The sequence below is a fragment of the Hoplias malabaricus genome, chromosome X1, assembly GCF_029633855.1.
Source record: "Hoplias malabaricus isolate fHopMal1 chromosome X1, fHopMal1.hap1, whole genome shotgun sequence".
NCBI lineage: Eukaryota > Metazoa > Chordata > Actinopteri > Characiformes > Erythrinidae > Hoplias > Hoplias malabaricus.
The window spans coordinates 20828354-20853201 of record NC_089818.1 but is presented as its reverse complement, the minus strand read 5'-3'; the positions used below and the strand labels follow the sequence as shown (position 1 = coordinate 20853201).

Genomic DNA, 24848 nt, shown 5'->3' with positions numbered 1-24848 from the left:
GCCAGTTTGCTTGCATCAGACTTTACAGCAGCTAATATTTCTGCTTTGTCATATTCCTGGATGGTGTGCATCATGCTTTATAGGTGGCTAAAGGACAACCCTGGCCAAAAAATGTCAATGCGGCTAACTGAAGTATGATTTAACGGAATTCACTGCTGCTTCATGGACTTTGACATTCCCTGTTAGGAACGTTAGCATTTTTAGCTAAACACGTCCTTTCAGTTAGCATAACACTCTGAATAATTTACTCTATATTATGGTCCAGCATAAATTAAATAAACAATCTGATACAAGACAAATTCACTATTTTACAGACAGTTCAATATTTAAAAATGAAAATATAAAAGAAAAAATACATACTGTAAACACGACAATACATTTTTATACCATGACAACACCATGAAAGACAAACTGATATTTAACATTTATATCTGAAACATAAAACATTTTAAGCATCATCTCAGTCATATTTAAATGTAATTTTACACCTTTCACATTATAGTGTGTTTGCTCTGAGTGGACATTTAAGGTCTAGGATTTCAGACAAAAAAAAAATCGGTCAGGACTTGGAGTGAATCCACCTTTCACAACCGGGAGAGTCACATTAACACGCATGTCCACATGTATATATACTTTGTCTCATCTTCTGTCTCTCACATTCTCACACACATACTTGTATGCAATTTGGAAGGGCCGGAATGTTCCCTGAGCTAACACAGTCCTCCTTCGTATTCATCTTCCACCTCTGGTGCAGGTGCTCCTCCAGCGCCCTCTTGTGGAGCAGCTGGGGATTTCTTCTTCTTTCCACCTCCTCCTGGTACCTTCAAAGAAATAGCCAGCTTTGCGTACTGTTCAAAAGCAGAGAGAAAACGGCACTTTTGGTCAAATTTAGCTGCACGTAATGTTTGTAAAGGTACAATAGGATGAAAAGGTCTCTCCCACTATATTCCTTCCATAATATGTCTAACTCAAATCCATTTATATTTTGATGTCACCTTCATGGCTATTTTTCTAACATTCAGTGCATTTTGGTGCAGAAGTCAAAGTTGTATCACCCATGTATTGGTACATGGTGGAAGCATGGAGCCATTTGTCACTGCTGGTGCTGACTACTGACGGTGGCAGTAAGCGAATGTGTACAGGTAAATAGATGCATTTGAAAAGACTGGTTTTGACTTGTCCACACAGCCCTGAAAAAATCAGATCTTTTTCACATTAAAGCAGATTTGAGTCACTTTAATCACGTTAAAGTGAATGTAACCAAAATGTACAATGGGGTGGTTTCCTACCTTCCTCCAAAAGTTATATACTGCAGTAGCAACACAGTTATTATGAGGCTGTAATACTAAGACAAAAATACTTTCTAATGTTCCTTTAAGAGGGACATTTTACCCCTTAGTCCCTCGGTTATAACAATTTAACAACAATATTTACCTGTGTTTTGTAAGTCTTTTATTAACTTTTAAACTGCAGCAGAATTGAACACTCACGTCATTGTCCATGTACTTGAGAAGAGGTGAGTTACACACACGATACACCTGGTCCTCATCCTGCTCATCATAACCTGCCAACAGTGTCTCCATGGCAACACAGTCCTCACTGCCACTGAACCCTGGAAGACTGCCCAAAAAATGTTTGGACAAAAGAATGTGAAACTCAAGTTGAATGGATTTTAATATAAAACTTAATAATTTGGAGATACACTGTTTTCTTTTTCCTGGTGCCATCTGAATACATCAGTATAACAACAGGAGGATTTGAAAAGCTTATGATACACACACACATGCATAAACAGTCTTATTTTGAGGGCGTTTATCTATTCTATGGTATTTTTCCATGTTATTCTGTGTTTTTAAGCTTTGCTAGAACTGTGTCATTACAGACACTCATGTTTCTGTTTATCACTGTTGGGTATAGAACTAATAAGAATATTATATATTGCTCTGGAGAATCAACTCATTTTAAACACACCACATCTGAATATCTCTAGATCAGATTCAAAAATATAAAACTTGAAAATGTGGGTACAATGAAACTTACCTGTAACTTTCTCTAACGCACTTATCTGCTGCGACGAAGTCTCCCCGGTGGAGATGGACCAACACTTGGGCTATAGTTTTCTACAGAAGTAACACATGTAAAATGAACAAGATCTTTTAAAATCACACAAACCAAGCAAAAATTTGTAACTTGTAACAGGTTGAATCCTATTGAGAAATATTAGCGTATTAACTAGATTTAAGGGGATATCACTCACTAAGATATCTTTTTTTTTTTCCAGTGAGATAGTGTACCTTAAAGCAAGTGGGGTAATTCTCGATTTCCTTATACATGTTTTTCTCTTTCTGCAGGGAGACTGCAGCCTCATCCAGTCTGTGGAGCAGAGGGAGAGCACGTAAGCTGAGATGCACTGCAGTGAATCACCCAATAAAGAAGCTAAAATTAGGCCAAGTCTCTTCTGCATCCATCGAATGCTTACAGGAAAAAAAATGGGCAGTGGAGAGGTAGAGAGAATGCAAATGTAACACTGTACATCAAACTGGTTCTCACAGATCATACACTCACCTGCGCAGTCTCACCAGGAGTCTGGAGGCTTTTCCCAGCAGCTCTGCAGCCTGCCTCAGACGGTCCTCGTTCTACACACATAGCAAATGTTGTACTTGGACTTTCAGAAGTTTTGTGTAAGGCCCAAAAGAGTAGATGGGCAGCAGCACCATTTTTACACCTATATTGATCAATTACACAAGCTTACACAGGTGCTGTCTTTCAGACACACTTCAAATCCTGGCATTTACAATTTTAACAGCAGTTTGAAATTAAAAATTTAAAATGCTCTGAGGATTAAACAGCTAGTAAAACTAGTGTATGCCATTGACTATTATGACTTCACAGCTACGGCAGCTGTTTAAATTGAAGTTGTCCTTACTTCAAAAACAGATGCAGCTTTCTGATACAAGTCGACTGCTTTCTGTAGGTCCATGGGTTCAATAAGTCTGTGAGAAAATGGTTTGGCAGTTATACACCAGCTGATACATTTATTCATTCATTCATTATCTGTAAGCGCTTATCCAGTTCAGGGTCGGTGGTGGGTCCAGAGCCTACCTGGAATCACTGGGCGCAAGGCGGGAATACACCCTGGAGGGGGCGCCAATCCTTCACAGGGCAACACTCACACTCACACCTACGGACACTTTTAAGTCGCCAATCCACCTACCAACGTGTTTTTGGACTGTGGGAGGCACCAGGAGGAAACCCACGCAGACACAGGGAGAACACACCACATTCCTCACAGACAGTCACCCGGAGGAAACCCACGCGGACACGGGGAGAACACACCACACTCCTCACAGACAGTCACCCGGAGGAAACCCACGCAGACACAGAGAGAACACACCACACTCCTCACAGACAGTCACCCTGAGGAAACCCACGCGGACACAGGGAGAACACACCACACTCCTCACAGACAGTCACCCGGAGGAAACCCACGCAGACACAGAGAGAACACACCACACTCCTCACAGACAGTCACCCTGAGGAAACCCACGCGGACACAGAGAGAACACACCACACTCCTCACAGACAGTCACCCTGAGGAAACCCACGCGGACACAGGGAGAACACACCACACTCCTCACAGACAGTCACCCGGAGGAAACCCACGCGGACACGGGGAGAACACACCACACTCCTCACAGACAGTCACCCGGAGGAAACCCACGCGGACACAGGGAGAACACACCACACTCCTCACAGACAGTCACCCGGAGTGGGAATCGAACCCACAGCCTCCAGGTCCCTGGAGCTGTGTGACTGAGACACTACCTGCTGCGCCTGATACATTTAAGTTAACACAATTAACATAGTGAACATAACCTAAGTTCATACAAAGAGTTAGATCATTTCTATTAGTCTCTTTGGCAAAGGTAATAGCTTGACAAATTATAAACTGTATTTATTTAATCAAAACCAATCCACACAAACAGAAACTCTCTTCTTGATTTCACTTACTTGCCAGCCCTGTCCAGAGCCATGCCAGCTGTTCCAGATGTTCCGTTCTCCACGTACATCACACTAGCTTTCTCAATCAGTTCCACAGCTTCTGGTAATCGTTTCATGTCCTACAGAGATGAAATTTTAACTCTGGTGCTCGCAGCAGTAACACTGATTAGGTTCCAACTATGAATAGTTCTAGTAGCTGGAGATTTGAATCTATGAATGTGAATCTATGACTATGAATCTTTTTTTCTATCAAGAATAGAAATAGGTTTAACTGTTACAAGAGTGATTCAGTGAAATCATAAAACATCTTACCTTCAGCATCATACCTGCTGCTTCTATTGCCCTAAAGGAAGAACAGAATGGGAAAAAAGCCATGACCACACATTATATTATTAAATATATCACTTTTAAAATGTCAGCCTTTATTGTCTCCATTGTTTCCTTATTAACAGCTTCCTTTTATTTTGGCAAGACATTTTCAGTTCATTTGACCACTCACTTTGCAGCATGGAACAATCTGTAATTTACAGTTAAGCAAAGAACATGGAGAGATGGATGGCTCACTCGTCTATAAACATTCACATAAACATACCTTATATACAGGAATAGGCTATGGGTTCTTCATCCTAATTAGCTTCCTCGTTCCAAATCATTCATTCATTCATTGTCTGTAACTTCTTATCCAGTTTAGTGTTGCAGTGGGTCCAGAGCCTACCTGGAATCATTGGGCGCAAGGCGGGAATACACCCTGAAGGGGGCGCCAGTCCTTCACAGGGCAACACAGACACACACACATTCACACCTACGAACACTTTTGAGTCGCCAATCCACCTACCAACGTATGTTTTTGGACTGTGGTAGGAAACCGGAGCACCCGGAGGAAACCCACACAGACACAGGGAGAACACACCACACTCCTCACAGACAGTCACCCGGAGGAAACCCACGCAGACACAGGGAGAACACACCACACTCCACACAGACAGTCACCCGGAGGAAACCCACGCAGACACGGGGAGAACACACCACACTCCTCACAGACAGTCACCCGGAGGAAACCCACGCAGACACAGGGAGAACACACCACACTCCTCACAGACAGTCACCCGGAGGAAACCCACGCAGACACAGGGAGAACACACCACACTCCACACAGACAGTCACCCGGAGGAAACCCACGCAGACACGGGGAGAACACACCACACTCCTCACAGACAGTCACCCGGAGGAAACCCACGCAGACACAGGGAGAACACACCACACTCCTCACAGACAGTCACCCGGAGGAAACCCACGCAGACACGGGGAGAACACACCACACTCCTCACAGACAGTCACCCGGAGCGGGAATCAAACCCACAACCTCCAGGCCCCTGGAGCTGTGTGACTGCGACACTACCTGCTGTGCCACCGTGCCGCCGCTTTCCAAATCAGTTCATCTTAAAGTCTTAGTCAGGCCCATTTTTGTCGGTTGTTTACTGATTGGTCATGTTTTGTAAGTGTAAAAGGTAATGTAATTATTTTGACAGACCTAATGATAATCCTGTAGTTCCTGTGTTTACCATTAGAACCCTTGGGCTTAAATGTACATGTAGGAAAATGCAGCACAAATTATATCAGCCTATAATGTCTTATAATCTCAGCCTTAAATCAGCGTATAATGTGACTGCAGTGTGCGCACATGTGTTATCTTTGTATCCAGGCTCTAAATAACACCCATTTTGAATACATCAGTGAGCTTTTATTTCTGTTTTGTCTGAAGCTTTTGGCTCCTGTGTTTCATTGCCTCTTCTAGTGAGCAGTTAGTGGGTGGTTCTGCTGCACGATATGCTGCAGTTTTAGTAAATTAAATGTTCCATTTAGGTGCATTGTGGGCACATGTAGCAGTCACATCAAGGCGTATTTGGTGCTATATCTGTTTGTACATGTCATTGAATATCCAATACCCAATCCCAAAGGAATACAGAATTAGTCTAATATGGATCACTGTACATGTTTTATGTTACTGCACTGTTTAGTGCAGGCCTGAGGAGGTTCAGAAGCATAAAGTCACAGTATTTGTAATTCACTGTGAGTCTGATTGTGGCTCTGAGGAAAAAGGATACGCTTTGTTCTCAGTGTGGTATTCTGCTTCTTTCAGGTAGGCGTCCTTAGCTTGATCAAACTGCTTGGCATTCTTGAAAGCCACAGCTGTGAATAGTGACAACCAGCAATCAACACGCTTCATCATGTTTAAGGGTTTAAATACATTGATGACTACTCTCTTGGGTCTGGATCCAAGGTGTTCTCACCAGCTTTTGCCATTTCAGAAGCTGCTCCATCATAATCCGGCTTCCACTTTGTCATGCTGGTCTTCAGGCTGCGGAAATACATTCAACACTTTAGACTGTGTTTGTTTTGTTTTGTTTTGGTTTTTTTTCAACAAAAAAAATTTATTCAGTGTTTCTTCTAAAATGAAAGCAGTCAAGGGGTAGATTTCTCTCTCTCTCTGCTACAGTAACAGTAGAGAAAGCTTTACACTCAGTGGTGAAGCATTGCTTTATAGATCTGATGGCATTCCGCCATGAATGCACTGGTGAAGCGAGGCACTGACGTTTGATGTTTGGTTTTGGAACGAAAACCCCATTCCAATTCATCCCAGAAGTGTTAGATGGATTTCTGTCACTCTGTTGTTTATACCCCTCGAGCCAGTGCTTTACAGTGAGCGTTGTGATCTTAAGCTCACGTGCAAGTGCTCCAGAGCATCCCAGTTCATTTCCTTTTATTTTGACGATTACACCAGCTGTGTGTGCACAGGTGACAAAACTGTCTGTGCCAACACTGGATGAAACTGAACGAAAACTAGGCAGTGCCTGTCTGTGTCATTGTGGTTCACCTACATAGCTGCCGGAGAATTGTGAATTAGGCCTAGCCAAGGCGACCTCTGGCGGTCAAGCAGACGAACAACACCAACAAAGTCAGCCGTTCCATCCCAGAGCAGTGTTCTACATAGGATTTCCCTGGCACAGAATGCACTAAAATAGTTGCTAAATAACTGTTTTAATCATGTTTTTTATATTTTTGTTTATGGGCACTAGTTAGGAAATTAAATCAAAATGCCTAGAGCACTTTTAAAGTAGAAAAACTAATAAGCAAAATGTCTATGGACTTCTTGAATATTATGGGATATTTTGAAACTGTAATAATGTCCACATACAATATTCTAACAGTCTTATTCAAAAACGGTGAAGAAAATTTTGTTCGATATTCGGCAAGGTTTGTTAAAATTGTATACATTTCAACCTCAGCACCACTACAGCGGTCACCAGGGCAACCGCGGCACTGCACGCGCGGTTACGCAATCTGCTCAACGTCATAGTATATCTGCAGGGTATTGTAGAATAATTAAATGTTCTTAATTTTAACTTAGACGTACACGTAGTTGAATTAGTCCTAGGTCGCTTTTACATGCCCTTAATACCCTGCACACACAGCTCGACTCGTATCTAACGTCTGTTCAGTTAACAAGGTTAGCGCACGGCTAACGTCTCTGTTCCTCACAGAAAAATAACGGTCACACGCGACCCCTTTTCTCACCATTTCTCGGCTTTGGCGATGTGTTCGTGCGCTTCGTTTATCTTTTGAGCTGCCATTCTTCAGATAAAGCCCTCAGAGAGCAGCGGACTGGATTCGAGGAGGGAAGACGAGGGAAGAGGAGGCAGGGGATGATAAAACAATGGGCTGGGTCCAAATGGCGCCCTGTTCCCTATACATTGCAATTTTTAGGGTACGAACTAAGCACTGCTACACACAAATGTGTATGATATGTCGTGTGGAAAGCTGTTCTATTCATTCGTTTGTTGCCGAACTCGTAGCTAACATTTAGAAGGTGTTGGTGTTGAATCCACAGATTAATGTAATATGAAGTGAACTAGATATATAGGGAGCAGTAAGGCATTTGAGACGCGGCCAGTATGGCACACAGACACAGCCTCTACGTACAGATTAACGACTTTACTCAGCAGCTCAACCTCTCTCTGGTTTAATACTGGAGGCGGAGAGGAATAACGCCGCACTGGACTCATATTTCACTCATGGGTTATTCACGTCTTAACATAAATAATAAATCAACTCCTAAACGTCCCTACTTTTTAAAATATAAATCTTTATTTGGGATTCATCAATAAACAGCGGTATATTCATCAGTTTTGTGCCTCTACCAAAATAAATGTCATTTTCTTCAACTTGCATTTTCAGTTATTTATTTTTTTAAAGGCTAAGCACCACTTAATGGACCTCCATGAATATTCCACATTATTTTAGTTACTGACAGATATAAGTATGAATTAAAATGAAAATAGCAGCTTAATTTGCTTTAAAACTGACAATTTTATTAAATTGACGGAAAAACCCGAGCTCGCTACGGAAATTCTTGAACGCGACCGTGACGTCACTGGTGGACAACAGCTGAACAACGCCGCGGTAAAACACCGTTATGACTGACTGTTATGACAGTATCTAGCTAAATAACCAACATTATTCATGACAATAGCCTAGCAATAAGCTAAACTCAAATTTAGAGGTACCGTTATTCTTGTAAATGTGATCGAAGTCGAACATGTATTCCCCTGCCTTGTGCCCAATGATTCCAGATAGGCTCTGGACCCACCGTGACCCTGAGTTGGATAAGCGGTTACAGATACACACACACAGTCACTTTTGAGTTGCTATGTGTGTTTTTGGACTGTGGGAGGACACACCACAGTCAACCTCCAGGTCCCTGGAACTGTGTGACGCTACCTGCTGGAGCCCCAGTCGTGACACTCCTTCATAATGAATTTAAAGTGTGCAAAGGACTTAACTATGCGTAAGAACAAGATCCTAGTTTATTTGAATGATTTCATGAAGCACAGAGCTTTAACAGAGCATTATTAAGTCTCATATTCCCATGAATTATACATTTATTCTCATGCATTAGTAAGCAATTTCCTTGCAAATGTTAAGCCAATCGCACGCCTTAATTTATTTAGATGGGAACTCAGCAGCAAGGCTGACAAAGCTCCATTTGAAAATGATATAAACATTTCATTGGAGAGAGTTCTCTGATGAGTCGGTTCTTTGTTTCACTTAGGAGTCGGTTCTTTAAACTGAGCAGAGATTCCCAACGTCTGAATCCTTACGGAGCTCGACGGAAACGGAAGGCGCAATGACGTAATCGGTTGCTCTGTCCGTTACCAGCGCAGGGACAACAAACGGAGAAACAAACAAACAAACAAAACTTCAGCAAACACGACTCGAAAGACTTTATAAAGTTTCTAGAGGAGCTTTGGGCGGGGTGTGGGGGTTGTTCTGAGCGGCGGTATAGGCGCTGATGTGGGCGTAAAGAGCGTGAAGCGCGGATGGACCGGCGGGGTGAGGTGCCGCGGAGGGCCGGCGGAGGCGCTTCAGGGTTCGGCGGGAGCAATGCCACTGGCTCCCCCGCGCTCGGAGCCTCGGCTCGCCGCCGAAAAGCAGCCCCGAGACCTGCCGACTACAAGCTGCAAGTGATTATTATAGGGTCTCGCGGAGTGGGGAAGACCAGCCTCATGGAGAGGTTCACAGACGACACTTTTTGCGAGGCGTGCAAGTCCACCGTCGGTAAGAAAGTTCAACTCTGACTGCCGCCGTCTGCCTGGTGTCATCATCAGTGGGGGTGAAGTTACTTCACCAACACACAAAGCCGAAATACACAACTTACAACAGATGTACACTGTAAAACCTGTGGCTGGGAGGCGTACCATACAGCAGACTTTATTGTTTTAATCATATAACTTAAACCCTGAAGCCTGTCTGATAGGAAATGAGCTTATTGACATTGCGCAGTTCTCAACATTGGGTTGTAGTTACCTTAGTTAGCGAGTGATAGCTAACAGATAAATCCTTTTTAGTGGTTTTATCCTCTGCATAACTTCAGAAACTAACTAAAACTAAACTGTCCAGTGCGGTGTCTCTTTGTGTAAGTTAGCTATCACTACTTTTTTCCTCGCATTTGTCTTAGAGGGCCTTTGTCACGGAGAGGTACTTTGTTTGTAATTTATTTTATATATTTATTGTGTTTGTATAATATAACTAAACGTTGATAAAGTTTGAAAAGGTAGAATTCATGCTCCTGACAGAAAGCATTGCCTTTTTTTCCGTGATTAAATTATTGCTATATTTATATTAATTTGTATGCATCTTTATACAACATATGTGATGAGCTATAATTTATGCACATGTCGCATTGTAGGGTTAAAAAAAAAGAAACCCTGGCAGTGTCATGGGCTCTGTTTAAGCTCCCTTTTGATGTTAAGAAATTTTAAACACTTTGCTGCTAGTTTACAGGCGCAGCAGGTAGTGTCGCAGTCACACAGCTCCAGGGACCTGGAGGTTGTGGGTTCGATTCCCGCTCCGGGTGACTGTCTGTGAGGAGTGTGGTGTGTTCTCCCTGTGTCTGTGTGGGTTTCCTCCGGGTGACTGTCTGTGAGGAGTGTGGTGTGTTCTCCCTGTGTCTGTGTGGGTTTCCTCCGGGTGACTGTCTGTGAGGAGTGTGGTGTGTTCTACCTGTGTCTGCGTGGGTTTCCTCCGGGTGCTCTGGTTTCCTCCCACAGTCCAAAAACACACGTTGGTAGGTGGATTGGCGACTCAATAGTCTCCGTAGGTGTGAGTGTGTGTGTGTTGCCCTGTGAAGGACTGGCGCCCCCTCCAGGGTGTATTCCCGCCTTGCGCCCAATGATTCCAGGTAGACTCTGGACCCACCGTGACCCTGAACTGGATAAGGGTTACAGATAATGGATGGATGGGTAGTTTACAAATTCTGTATTACGAACAAGGGGACACTTTTGCTTTACTTTACTATTAAATTGTGTGGCAAGTTTACAGCAAATCAGCAGTATGTTCAGTACATTTCTTTGTTTTTTTTTAGCTTGGTCAAGGGTTTGGCAAAGTGACAAGGATATAACAACACTATTTCAGGACATATCCCAATGCTCATTGCCTTTTATCATTATTTAAGATGTAAAAAAAGGTGCAACATTTAGAAAATTAAAGTTAATCATGTTGAAATAATGTGTAATTCTGGGATGTTAAACAGACCTCTCCCATACTGCTCTACATTAACTTCAGTTCATCGTGACTATGAACTCTGTCATGAAACATGCAGCATACGTTTTAATATTTTATATAATTACAATAGGATAAAATACTTAGGAATATTTATAATAATGTAATGTGTTCTATGACATTGATAAATATCATATCACCTGCTTGATCTTCATTTAGTAGAATAAATAACTGTCAAGATGTACATGATTAGCCGTTCTTATTTTGGAATAAATTTGGGAGAGCTCTAACTTCACAGAACTGTTGAAATGTAAACAAATACACAGACTTATTTAACTTGATCTCAAACATGAATTACTGTGGTGCCTTTCATGATGTCTGCTGATTTAAGCCATTCATAGTTCCCTCAGTGACTGGGGAAATAGCTTTGATAATAAACTGACAGTAGAGGGCTTTATTACTTGATTGAGCATGTGTATGGTTAATAAATAAATATGCCCCAAATTAAACTAATTCTAGAGGTTTCCCAGTGCCCACATGGCAGCACAATATGTTTATGAAAACTGACACTGGGGCGTATCGCTCAGTAAAGACAAGCCTTCAGATTAGATCCATCACCAGCCGAACTAATTTCCCAAAATAGTCAACCTCGCATACAGCTGCCGTGGCATGGCTTGGCCTCCAGTTTCTGCACTGTCACCCCTGCGACACAGGCCACACGGGTCGTAACTGTAGCACGTAGTGCCTGCGCTTGTCTCGTAAACACACCAGCAGCAACATTTTCCAGCTTACCAAAGACTGTTAATCTAATCTCACTGTATCCTTTTAGTGATAAACCGCAGCCATCGAAGGAGGATAGAAAAGACTAAATCCATCCAAAATTCACAACAGTACAAAAGTAGTTCAAAAGCACAAGTTCGTATGAGATGTGATTAACAAATCAGTGTTTTGTTTTGTTGATTGTTTGTAAACAGAGTAAACAACCGTTGGTTAAATTGGCAAATTAATTGGCTTGCTTTCTTGTTAAGAGTACATTCCAGCTGATAATAAACACAGCTCAAGCTCAGATTTCTCAGCACTGCCCTCTAATATTGTTTATGAACAAATAAGGGAATCTGCTTAAATTTTAAATCAGAAAAACTTAGGACGTCAGGACTTTTTGTGTTATTTTTGCTTCTTTTTTTTTATTTATATGTATGTACCTCAGCCTTCACATTTTCTTGTTTAATAAAGTGAGTATGCATTTGTGGAAAGTAACAGCTGCATAACACTGTGGTAAAAATGCTACATAATTCTTAATTTAGATAAATTCACTTAGGTTAGGTGCATCTGCAAACATGAGATTATGAGATTTAGCCCCAACAGCTTGACTAGCATTAGCTTTGATTTTTGAAGTAGTAGAGGGAAAATATTTAAAACATTTTTAACCTGAAAATTTACCGAATTCATGACGTATTGGTTGTGCACAATGTTGAACTACTGTATATATGTGTGTGTTCTTGGCCTTTGGGCTTTTATCTGCACTCAAACACATGCAAGTGTCAAGTGTTCTGCTAAATTTCTGTCACATTTTTCATCTCTCCTTCTCTCTCTGTCTTCTCTTTCTCATTAAGGTGTGGATTTTAAAATCAAAACAGTGGAACTGCGAGGGAAGAAGATCAGGTTGCAGATCTGGTAAGCGGACAGGAAGTGCTCTTTCGTTATCACTGACTCAGGGTGGCCAGTTGGGTTCCTGTGTCTCAGAAGCACGAGATGGTTTTAGCTCTGCTCTCAGGCAGGAATCTCACACGCAAGACACTCTTCACTCAGCCTCAGTCTGAGACTAATCTGTTCCAGCTTTATTCAGGAGGTGAATCATTGCTGGAGCTGGCAAAATGTCAGCAGTGCATCTGTGAATATTAGTCTCATTTTGTCTCAGTATGTATTTTGGAGTAATGTGAACAAAGTCATAAAGAATAATTTAATATGATATGTATATATAGGGATTGTGCATTTCTTACTTTACCATTCATTTGGACTGTGAATCTTTAGGGAACGGTTTAACATCACTGTATTGAATTTGAATAAATGATGTTAATACAGTATACCTCCGGGTGCTCCCACAGTCCAAAAACACACGTTGATAGGTGGACTGGCGACTCAAAAGTGTCTATAGTTGTGAATGTGTGAGTGTGTGTCGCCCTGCGAAGGACTGACGCCCCCTCCAGGGTGTGTTCCTGACTTGCACCCAGTGATTCTGGGTAGACTCTGGCCCCACCGCGACCCTGAACTGGGTAAAGGCTTAGAGACAGTGAATGAATGTTGATACAGTGAGGAATTGGAATCAAGTATCAAATATCCAAAGACTAGGCTTAGTTCCAGGGCTCTGATGGCAAATGTTTTGGTACTTTGTGCAGTGGAAAAATGCCTTAACAAATGTATCAATTGCACCACTGTTGACATTCATAGCCTGCCTGCCTTTATAATGATCACAGCTTTCCTGAAGGAAGGTCATGCTTGCTTGCTTCAGATAATGAGTTTGCTGTCGCATGAAGTATGTCTGAAATGTGCTTGAGTCTGATGACTCGCAATAACATGTTATGTCCACTGTCTTTCCCCTGTACCCTTCATACTCTGTTGCTGGCTTTAACTTGGCTCTTTCACTATAAATTGCTTCCTAACTCACCCTTCCCGCTTTGTTGTATTATCAGACCACTGCAACCCATCGTGCATCTCTGTGCTTTTAAATGACATCCTAATGCAGCTGCATATACTTGGAGTAAAGTTTGTGTAGGTTGTGTTGGGTGAATCATCAGTTAAGTGTGTGTACCCAGGGTCAAACCAACTTGTTAATTTATTTATTCACATCCAAAGTTGATAATAAAAGCAGCAATACATTTTTATTTTTACATGTAATTGTTAATTGTTTATTTCTGTCAAATCAGTTAACTCAGTTGTTTTGAAAAAATTTGTGAGGATTAAAAATAAGTTAACTACTGTGGCCAGCTGTGTGGTAAATGGAGAATATACAGTTTCTTAACTCAGCGCTTTGCTCTTTTAGGTCCTGTACATTTCAAAGTACAGTGGAACCTCTACCTACGAACTTGATCCGTTCCGTGACGCGGTTCGTAAGTGGAAAAGTTCGTTTCTCAAGTCAGTTTTCCCCATTTAAAATAATGGAAAAGCAATTAATGCGTTCCAGTCACCCTTTTAGCACTGATATATGTTTACCAAACTCTCAAATTAGTAAAAAAAAAAATACATGTAGCGTTACTAAAAATAAAAAAGAATCAAAGTGTTAAGTGGTTACACATCGCTACCTTGAAGACGTGACAACTGGCTGGAGGAGTAACACAGGCACTGGCTGTATGACGGGAGGTGGGGGGTTGGGTGGAATAACGGAGAGTAGACGGTGAATGTGGGGAGACGAAGCGTAGATACGGTTTAACTTAGCATGAATTTCGATGTCTGCTATTTACACTAATGCTAAATTGCTAAAGCTACAATTTGCTAACCTTAAACGCTCACTCAAGTCTGGGCACTGGGAGACTCGCCTATTGGGGTCAGTGGCCATTTCCAGCCGACGGCTTGGCGGAGGCTCGGTTCGTTTCTAGAGTCATGTTTCGTTGGTGGAGGCAGAAAATATTCAAATGCCCGGTTCATATCTTGGAAAGTTCGTTAGTAGAGGTTACACTGTATTTTGTAAGCCTGCTCTTCCTCAGTGCAGGAAGAGCAGTTGTTTTCTGCTCTTGTATCAGAATCACTAGACTGAAACCCTGTAACACCATTAACCCATCTTACACTCTATTCCTCCTATTTATGATAACCTCTACCCCTGACCATCCCGACATCCATCCCAACTTGTCTTGCCTCAGTCTCTGCAGAGTCTCTGCCTCTAACTGTCACGTTGTCTGTCACATGTCCACTCACATCCAGCTACCAAGCAACCTTGGCTTCACCGCTGTTCGCGCTAACATGTCATCACTGCCATGTGACACCTTGCCGTCCATTCTTGTGACATCATATCCTGTTTTTGGAAACTGCATCCAGGTTAGGGTGAATAAGGTACAGTAAAAACAAAGGACATAACTCTTTTGTTAATCCAACAACATAGCAACACCATCTCAAAAGCAATACTTGTGTAATCAGGGTTTTTTTTCAAACACTGAACTATAAGCTACTGACAAGTAAGAGTTGAGAGACGGTGGTCCCTTAGTCTGGACCTCACCATTTTCCCTTTGTCAGAATCCCAAGTGGCTTGTTGAGGGCTATTCCATAAGATCACACCTTGAAAAGTGAGGAATTATATCCACTTACACGTGGATTTCAGTAATGGATCAAACATCAATGGAGTCTGACACAGTGGCAGGTAAAATTTACAACACAGGCAATAATATACTTTTATATACTCTTATAAACTTTATTTTCTGCATTAATGTAAACTATTGCTCTTAAGCAAGATATAATATAATATCCAGTCTTCACTGTCCTCTTTTCCACTTGTTCTGTAAGTAGCTACTACTCTGTGTCATAAGACACCGTTTTAAACCGTTTTAAAAGGATCTCTATGATTAAACCAACTGAACCACATCATTTCCCGTTGACTGTTATGGCGGCAGGATGTTTGTTTTTGGTTTTTATTTTTTGGTTCAGCGTGTGGTTTGTTTATTTATTTATTTTTGGTCGTGATTTTTACATCGTCGCTGCTTGTCTGTGTGGTTCCAGTCCGTCTAAAAGACACTGTTTTGTGCTGAGTCATTGCTCACCCTCTACTTACTGCTAAATATTAGATGCTTGAATTATCTAAAAGCACCAACAGCTAAAGTCAAGCAGCACACTGAAAAACACAGTAAAGCCTTTTCTAGCTAGCGTTTTATAGCTGGGTGTAGTGTAGCACAATTGGTTGTCGCCTTGTTCCAACATCCAAACTAAACCTGGCAGTTGAATTGGGTGTGTTTTGATGGGCAAACCACCACAGTGCAGCGATCCAGCCCTTTGGTGCAGTTAATTAATCCATTAATTCAGTAATTACACTGTACTAGTTAATGAGGTGGCCATGTTGTTTTATGTATGAATGCAGTTTTTAAGTGTTGCTTTGTAGGAATACAATAATCTGGTGTTTTATTTATTTTTTTCTCTCTCCCCTAGGGATACAGCTGGTCAGGAGAGGTTTAACAGCATCACCTCAGCATATTACAGGGGAGCTAAGGGCATTGTAATAGTGTATGATATCACCAAGCAGGAGACGTTTGATGACTTGCCCAAATGGATGAAAATGATCGACAAGGTACTGATTGTGACAGGCTGAGGTTCATGAAAGCAGCTACTGATTATGAATGTTAAGTGTTTGAATGATACTCTTGTGCTGTGAGAGACTTTATGTTGTTTCTTTTATAGTATGCATCAGAGGATGCTGAACTCCTGTTGGTCGGGAACAAGCTCGATTGTGAGTCTGACCGCATTATAACACGACAACAGGCAGAGAGGGTAAGTGCTGTCACGTGTCAGTCCCTGTCAAATCAATAGATTTAAAAGAAAAATAGAATTACAGACTCTCTCTCTGGTCTCCTTTTGCTAATATTGTCTAGAACAGTTAAGGCTAAGCACCACTTAATGGACCTCCATGAATATTTCACATTATTGTAGTTACTGACAGATATAAGTATGAATTAAAATGAAAATAGCAGCTTAATTTGCTTTAAAACTGACAATTTTATTAAATTGACGGAAAAACCCGAGCTCTCTACGGAAATTCTCGAACGCAACCATGACGTCACTGGTGTACAACAGCCGAACAACGCCGCGGTAAAACACCGTTATGACTGACTGTTATGACAGTATCTAGCTAAATAACCAACATTATTCATGACAATAGCCTAGCAATAAGCTAAACTCAAATTTAGAGGTACCGTTATTCTTGCAAATGTGATCGAAGTCGAACTTGAATTCATCCGACACTATAAACCTCCGTAATGCAGCTACGTAGCCGAGTATAATCTGAGCCACCGAGTTTAGCGAGTCAAGCTAACGTTAACTAACACCAACTAAAACAGGCGAAGTGAGTGTCCTTACCCTGTTTACCTCCATGTTACAGAGGCTCTTGAACACCTTTCGTTGGTGTCCTTACATGCCCATATTGTTGGAAAAGCGCCAATGAAATGAGCTACAGATAACGGAGTGAGCGGATGGTCCTTTTCCGTTTAAAGTTGACAAATTTAGTCCATTTTCTGGATATTTTGGGATCTTTGGGCCATTTGTTCACAGATGTCCCACTGTACATTGAATGATTGCAGCCAAAAACAACACACCTTTTCGTCATTTTGCATTAAATTAAGTGCGACTTCTAGAGTGTTGTCCACCATCTACGTCACAGGCAAGACGCCTATTAGAGTTACCGTTGGGGGGACAACGGTCTTTTAAACCTTATTCCTTGAATTAGAAAGAAATAACATGTTTTCTGACTATCAATAAACACAAGTTAGGAACTCAAACTCCACTGTATTTATTTGTTTGACACTTTCATATCGCTGGTGCTTAGCCTTTAATACTGTAGCATAAGTTGTACATTTGTGAAGTGCCCTCATGCACAGCCTCTCATTTCTTACTTCTTACTGGCAGTTTGCCTCACGGATATCAGGGATGCGTTTCTGTGAAGCCAGTGCCAAGGATAACTTCAACGTGGATGAGATCTTTCTTAAACTAGTGGACGATATTTTGAGTAAGGTTAGTACTGGTCCATTTTAGCTTGGTCTCGAACCTTTACTTAAAAACAAAGCCTTTGTCCTCTGGATACAAAAGAGAACTTATGGCAGCTTCCAAAGGCAGTGTAGGTGTTTTTTTGTATAATTCGTATGATGGAAAACAAGAGACACTAACCATGACTGTAAATTAGTATTGTGTTATAGAAGTTCTAATGATGATCACTGGTTATTTCATGCGGTTTTAAAGATTTACAGAGTACTTAATTTACTCGAAAACAGGGATACATTGATTGGATACATTTGGCAGTGAAGGAAACAGATAACAAATGAATAAATGACTTAATTTTGCCAATTGACTATATATATATATATCTTGATATGCACGTGTATTCATTATAACATAGAATGTGTCATGCTTCTACAGATGCCTCTTGAAATGCCAAGCAGGGAGCTCTCCAACAGTGTCCTATCTCTCCAGCCAGAGCCAGAGGTGCCCCCAGAGCTCCCCCCTCCTCGTATGCGCTGCTGTTGATACCCCGCCCCTTCAGAACCCCCACAAACCACCACCTCCCACCTGTCGCCAACCCTGGGCACCTGCAGTAATGACCTCCTACCACCAGGGGGCTGTGGACTCCAGCTCATATGGAGCATGACATGTGGGTGAAGTGTTAGTCCTGCAGGGCACAGAGTGAGAGAAGACTTTAAAAAACACAACTAACACCTTCTGTTTGCATCCTTTTCTCTCTCCATCCCCTTGTAAGAATCCACCACTTTATAATGTAACCTTTAGGTTGTACATTCATGAATACACACATTAGCACATAACTACACGAGCTGGCCAACTCTGCGCAGGCTCTGTACTTAGATATTTAGATGTGGAAGACATCATCACACACACACACACACGGCCGCATACTCAACCCTTGACTCTACTTCCCCCCTCACGCTACCTCATGTCCAGGAGGCCCAAGGTTGTGGTGTCTTACAGGTGCCTTCTGAGTAAACATCCCCTCTCTTTCTGCACACACACGGAGAAGAAATGGGGTAGGTAGAAGATAACAATTCTTACATGAGCTCCTTAGTTTATTTTTTACATTTCTATACAGCTCCTTTAATTGATAACATTTACTCATTGTTTATTTGAATTTTCTGTTTGTCCGCTAGTGTCCGTTAGTAAGTGCTCGGCAAAAACCCTTTTCTCAAACGTCTGCGTGATGTGGAAAGATTATCATAGTTTGATTACATCGCTACTGTAAACTCAGAAACTGTAAAGTCAGAGTCTGCTCTTTGTGAATTCAGTTTAGAAATCTCTCTAACTTTGGAAGTTGTACAAACAGTACTTTCTTCTAAGACCACATCAGTTGTTTTCTTTGTAAATGACACACCTTTTTAATAACTTGGCCCTGATAGTAGCACGTTCTTTCAGACCCACAGTGTTATTTCTCTTACGTTTGACGATAGGAAGCAGTATTATTTCTTAACTAAACAATTTCATATTTAGAAATGTCTTAAATATGAATCATTTTTACTGAACATTGAGTAAATGAAAACAGACTTTTTGTTTTTCTTTTATTTAAAATGAAGATTAAAGAGCCTCTCCTAGTGCATCTGGCCGCCTGATTACCACTGGTCATTTCATGACTCTAGATTGTAGTTTAATTAAACTTTAACCACATGCATTTACTCTCAGTAATTACAGGCATTTACAGGTAGTTAGACTGAAATCTGATTGTTGGATATTACACATATTATGCACCTCAACACATTTACAGCAGCCTACTGCTTGTGTTTTTTCCTGTTTTTCCTTTTCTGTTTAAAAGTGATTACTCTCAATACTGGCTTCACACCAATGTTTACAGGAAGGCAGCTCTAAAGTTAATTTGAATGTTTTTGTAAAAACATTTACCCCTGGATTTTTACGCGAATCATGAGGCACAATTCAGACATAATCCAAAAAAACAAGAGTCATGAAACCACCAATGGGTCACAATGCTAACATTTTGACTCTAGAGTGGTTTGTGATTGGTTGGTTATGTTATTACACGTACTGCAAAAAACTACTCCCCAAAAAAATAGAAATAAAACAATGGTGCAGCTCTTTTAGGTCATTGCTCTAATGTTAAAAAGACCCTGATAAATTTGCATTCAAAACGTAATATAAATGTAATGAGACGAGTGCTTTCTCACTCTTCAGCACCTGTTATAAGCTGTTTGGTTCTGAAGAGAGGCTGTCGTAGACTGTTAGTAGTTTCCTTCGAGGGGGCAGTGGTCATATTTACTGTGTCCATGTGTTACACACTGTGCCAGTATTATTTTTATTCTTTATATATATATATTATGAAAGGGGCAGATTGCCCATATGTTTTTGCCCCAACATCCACACCTGTGTTTCATGAACAAGCTGAAATGCTGCACAGATAAAACAGTGTAGTCCATTTGTAGTGCTATTTTTTTCTCTCTTTTGCTTTAAGAGGAGCAGCCGAGTGACATTAATAGAGGTTTCTGTGGAGAGAAGCAGAACTGGAATTGAAAGAGCTACTACTTCTTGCAAAGAGCGAGCTGAATAATAAACGAAGTGACGTTGTCCAGTGGTACCTTCAAGTTCAGGAGAGCTCTGTGCTTCACAAGAACACGGACCTTTCTACAGGTGTTGAAGCCGACTAAACACATGCCCCGTTATTTGACTAGGGCCTATATAATGTTTGTGTTAAAGTCATTTTTGCGGATAATGCAGTGGGAACAGAAAGGCGGTTGTCTGCTTAACCAGCATCCTCTGTGCAGTCTCATGAGATGCTCTTTAGAGATGAACTCCAGTGTTTTTCAACCTAATTGCTGTCTGCTGCATCTGAAACATGATGTTTGTTTACCACAGGCAATCCTCCTGATACACTTCCTTGTAACTGGAAAGGAACAGAGAACCCATAGGCACATAAGATGCAAAGGGAAGATGACTGTGTGTTGCAGATAGAGACTAGCTTGAGAAAGTTGGAGTAGTCCTTTCGTGTTCGCCTAGACAGTCGAGTTCTGTCGCCGTCACCAGGCCGTCAGTATTTCCTGTTTATATTAGCATCTGCCCAAATTCCTATTGTGCCTCCTTTATCATAAATTAGTATAATGCATAAACCTCTATAAAGAGCGGAGGAGTCTGTTGAGAACTTCAGTTTATAGCCATTTGTTGTTCTGTTATTTACTGTGTTTATTAACTTTATGAATGCTTTACTCAACATGCACAGGTTGGTCCTGTCCCACTTCCCCCATCCCTAAACCATAAGGTCCTCTTTGAGGTGCTGAGATACACGATAGTGTCGAAGAACAAACAAGACCATGAGGTTTTAAGATGCTAGAAGCTTAAAGATTTGGGAACTTGACTCTCCGAGATTAACCAGGCTGTGTACGTAACGGTACAGGGTCCAGTTTACAAAGGGCCTGGCAGGTCGCGCCAGTCATCAGGGTAAAAACGTCTGTTAAATATACATTGTTGGGTTTGTTTGTTTATTTTTAATCCCTAATGTAAGCAGTCAGACGTCGTGTATTGTGTGTTCATCACAACTCCATCAGCATCAGCTTATTTTGAGTGGACACCTGCCCCTTTCCCACAGCTCCTTGTTTCTGCTGTACGCCTGTTCACACATTTCATTTATTCACTTATATAATCTTCAACCATGGCTTTATAAAGAAGAGGCATGAACCAAACTAACACCCAGTTCACACTCATTTTCTGAGGGACTTCGGGAACCCGTACTAACCTTTTACTTTAATGTTGTTGTTTTATCGCTTGTTGTGTTTGTTGACAAAGGGCCTTTCTTTATCACTAAGTGCTTTTTACTTTACTTACACTGTGCAGATATAGGTTTTCATTTTCCTTTCTTTGTATTTGGGATCCTTGTAGCGCCATGAGTCAGATTTACTAAGCTATTTATAAAGGTTGTCTTCCTCTTCTCCGACCCTTTGCCTGGTTCATAAACATGGATTTTATGTTTATTTCCTGATTGTTTGAAGACTTTTAAGTTGTACTCGTTTTTTAAGAAACACTGTTGTCCGTTTTGAATCAGACATTTTGAGGCAGTTGCACTTTGCTGTGGTCATTGTTTAACAGAGATATAGCCCTAAAAGAGTCATGAAGTCTTTAAGCACCAATGTATTCAGTTAAATACAATCCTGGTATTATTTAGATTTTTTTAAAGGCAGCCTGTCGGGTTTTGGTCACGTTTGAGGCCAGATGAATGTAATTGGATTAGGCATTTTTCTTAATTTGACCTGGGGTCATTTGATAGGCCCCGGGTTCTTGGGATCTCGGGGTCCTGGGTTTAGTCGTCTTTTCTGGTCACTCTCTCTGGGTTTGGTGTGTGTTCTTCAGGTCTCCTCTAGACGCTTGGCTGTAGGAAATTGTCCATAGGGTTGAGTGTGTGAGTGACTGGGTCAGTGTGAAGTGGACTGTTGAAAGTGTGTCCTTGCCTTGCACCCAATGAGTCTCTGGACCTACTGTAACTCGAAATATGAAGAATAATTAATGAATTAATGAATGAAATATTGACATTCAGTGTGTTATTCTGGTTTAATTTTGATTGGTTCATTTAAGAGACACTCACATTATTGTATATTGACCACTGAAGGTGTCGTCACTCTTTAGTGGGCATCGTGCCCATATATAGAACCCCAGGTCCAAGCTGGTTGTATCTAAGACGTAACTGAATGCCGTTTAATTTTGTTAAATCATGGACACAGCAGTGATTTTCAAGAGAAAACCTGCTTAGGATGCTGCATGACCCCAGAGGTCTAAATTTCCATTGTGTTGTACCTCTGTAAATCATTACAATTTGATTGTTTAGAAATGACTGAACTTTAAACCTTATTAAATTAATAAGTCGTTTGCTGAAATAAGTTGAAAAATGTACGGTTGTGTGTCCGACTCCTGAAGTGACCGGTTAAGCCAAACTTCTGATAAATCGCAGCAATAGCTTTAAGCTTAGCTAGTACCAGCCCCTTTAAGCTTAGTGAATCTGAACCGTGGTTATGACTCGTGATGAAATGTCATAGAACAAACCTGTCGCCTCATCAGCTGCACATTTTAAAATCAAAATTCAATCTTAAGTCACATAGCAATAACTGTTGCCTTTCTAAGTGTTCATTTTATAAGAGTAACCTTATCTTACACTTTCATCACCTTTATGAATATTTACAATGTATGATAAAGAAGTAAAAGCTAATGTGCCCTCATTAGGAAATGAAGAATTTGAAGATTTTAGGATTTTGAAAGAGTTTGGCATGTTTAAGTAATTTTGTGGTATTTATAACTTGTGGCATTCTTGGACTAATGAAGTGCAAATAAAGATTATATTTATTACCTACGTGTGTACACTGTGAGATTCTTCCTGAGTGGTTTTATTTGCTGTTTTCAGAGAAAGAACGGTTTCTTAAATTGGTGTCTTTCTAAATGAATTGTGGAATGTGGTTAATCACTTGGATATATTTCCTTTTACCTAGAACCAAAAAGGAATAAAGCATTTTCACATTCATTCATTGTCTGTAACCCTTATCCAGTTCAGGGTCGCGGTGGGTCCAGAGCCTACCTGGAATCATTGGGCGCAAGGCGGGAACACACCCTGGAGGGGGCGCCAGTCCTTCACAGGGCGACACACACGCTCACACACACACACACACTCACACATTCATGGACACTTTTGAATTGTCAATCCACAATGCTTTTGGAGCGTGGGGAAACCCACACAGACGCAGGGAGAACACACCACACTCTTCACAGACAGTCACCCAGAGGAAACCCACGCAGACACAGAACACACCACACTCCTCAAAGACAGTCACCCAGAGTAAACCCACGCAGACACAGAGAGAACACACCACACTCCTCACAGACAGTCACCCGGAGGAAACCCACGCTGACACAGGGAGAACACACCACACTCCTCACAGACAGTCACCCGGAGGAAACCCACACAGACACAGGGAGAACACACCACACTCCTCACAGACAGTCACCCAGAGGAAACCCACGCAGACACAGGGAGAACACACCACACTCCTCACAGACAGTCACCCGGAGGAAACCCACGCAGACACAGGGAGAACACACCACACCACAATTCTGCATTTGCACATTGACTTCTGTTTTAAATTCCTGTTGTTTCTACTCTGGCACACTGGCCGTTTTAATTTCCACACATTTCTCACCTGCCTCTGTGGCTGCATGGATGCGTGACTTTATGTTGCTGCTGCACAGATCCAGGGCCTTGGGTTTGTATCTTCAATCTCATCTCAGGTAACTATCTGTGTGTGTTTCCTTTCCATGTCTGGGGTGCACTTGCTGCTGGTCCCCCACCTGCATGAGATGAAGGGGTTTGAGGTTAATGAGTGGTTCACTGTGAGTTGGAGAAACCAAAAATTGGAGCAGCAACAATACCATCCTATTGGCTTTTCTGCTATACAGTCATTTGCAAAGATTTGGCATCCCTGCTCACAGTAATACACACACGTAAATGTCAGTGTTAACTGACCCTGTAGATTCACGATTTTCTAATCAGGTTGATAAACGGGCGAGGTACTTGCAGTACCAGCCTTGCGCCAGCAGATGGAGTTATAGGACTGACTCCTGCAGCTGAGAGGTATGATGTTTAACTGAAGTGGAGATGGCTGAGCTGTAAGTGCTCCATGAAGAGGGAAGACAAGCTGAAGCACTCTGTCTTTTGTCTGGAGATACGTTATGAAGCATGTTTCCATCACTGCCTCTTGTTTTTGGGGGCTGCAGGAGTAAATGTCCATTCAGGGAGTGCCACGAGGAAGCTACAGTTCATCTCATTTACTCTCTTAGAACTGTCCACATTACGACTGCTGAGGACGTCAGAGTCGACCCACAATGATGTGAACACGGACGTCTAATAACCGTGCAACCACCGTGCTCTAAGCCTCTCAGTCAGAGAAGAGAGAATCAACCTCCACGTTTGCCTTGAGATCTGAAAACACTGGTCCATCCTCCCACTGTGATCGGACAGTTCTGCTCTATGGGTCTGAAAGGACGTGGAGCTGCTGCTGTTAATGTGAAATATAGATATTAGACATAATCCCATTCAGGGAAGTACTGATTTATCGATC

The 24848-nt window shown here is 41.6% G+C and overlaps 2 protein-coding genes across 2 annotated transcripts; one reads left to right on the top strand and one right to left on the bottom strand.

Annotated features, from left to right (window-relative positions):
• Positions 1 to 355: 355 nt before the first annotated feature.
• Positions 356 to 7738, bottom strand: LOC136675408 (gamma-soluble NSF attachment protein-like). The gene is made up of 12 exons (XM_066651940.1): positions 7579 to 7738; positions 6294 to 6361; positions 6108 to 6192; positions 4502 to 4519; positions 4315 to 4345; positions 4012 to 4121; positions 2927 to 2993; positions 2566 to 2636; positions 2295 to 2373; positions 2041 to 2120; positions 1491 to 1620; positions 356 to 848 (listed from the first exon to the last, which is right to left on the bottom strand). The coding sequence occupies exons 1-12, from the start codon at positions 7632 to 7634 to the stop codon at positions 711 to 713; spliced, it is 933 nt and encodes a 310-aa protein (XP_066508037.1). The 5' UTR covers positions 7635 to 7738; the 3' UTR covers positions 356 to 710.
• A 1461-nt stretch (positions 7739 to 9199) lies between these two features.
• Positions 9200 to 23085, top strand: LOC136675688 (ras-related protein Rab-12). Its single transcript, XM_066652393.1, has 6 exons — positions 9200 to 9618; positions 12675 to 12735; positions 16189 to 16327; positions 16438 to 16527; positions 17659 to 17763; positions 18166 to 23085. Exons 1-6 carry the CDS (start codon positions 9381 to 9383, stop codon positions 18271 to 18273), a joined length of 741 nt encoding a protein of 246 aa, XP_066508490.1. The 5' UTR covers positions 9200 to 9380; the 3' UTR covers positions 18274 to 23085.
• Positions 23086 to 24848: the final 1763 nt, after the last annotated feature.

Excerpts from the sequence above, each read along its gene's own strand:
- LOC136675688 (XM_066652393.1), top strand. The coding sequence starts at position 9,381 with ATGGACCGGCGGGGTGAGGTGCCGCGGAGGGCCGGCGGAGGCGCTTCA. Across the intron at positions 9,619-12,674 it reads GGCGTGCAAGTCCACCGTCG|GTGTGGATTTTAAAATCAAA; the intron begins GTAAGAAAGTTC and ends TTTCTCATTAAG. Across the intron at positions 16,528-17,658 it reads CACGACAACAGGCAGAGAGG|TTTGCCTCACGGATATCAGG; the intron begins GTAAGTGCTGTC and ends TCTTACTGGCAG.
- LOC136675408 (XM_066651940.1), bottom strand. The coding sequence starts at position 7,634 with ATGGCAGCTCAAAAGATAAACGAAGCGCACGAACACATCGCCAAAGCC. Across the intron at positions 1,621-2,040 it reads TGCGTTAGAGAAAGTTACAG|TCTTCCAGGGTTCAGTGGCA; the intron begins GTAAGTTTCATT and ends TTTTTTGGGCAG. Across the intron at positions 849-1,490 it reads TCAAGTACATGGACAATGAC|TACGCAAAGCTGGCTATTTC; the intron begins GTGAGTGTTCAA and ends GCTTTTGAACAG.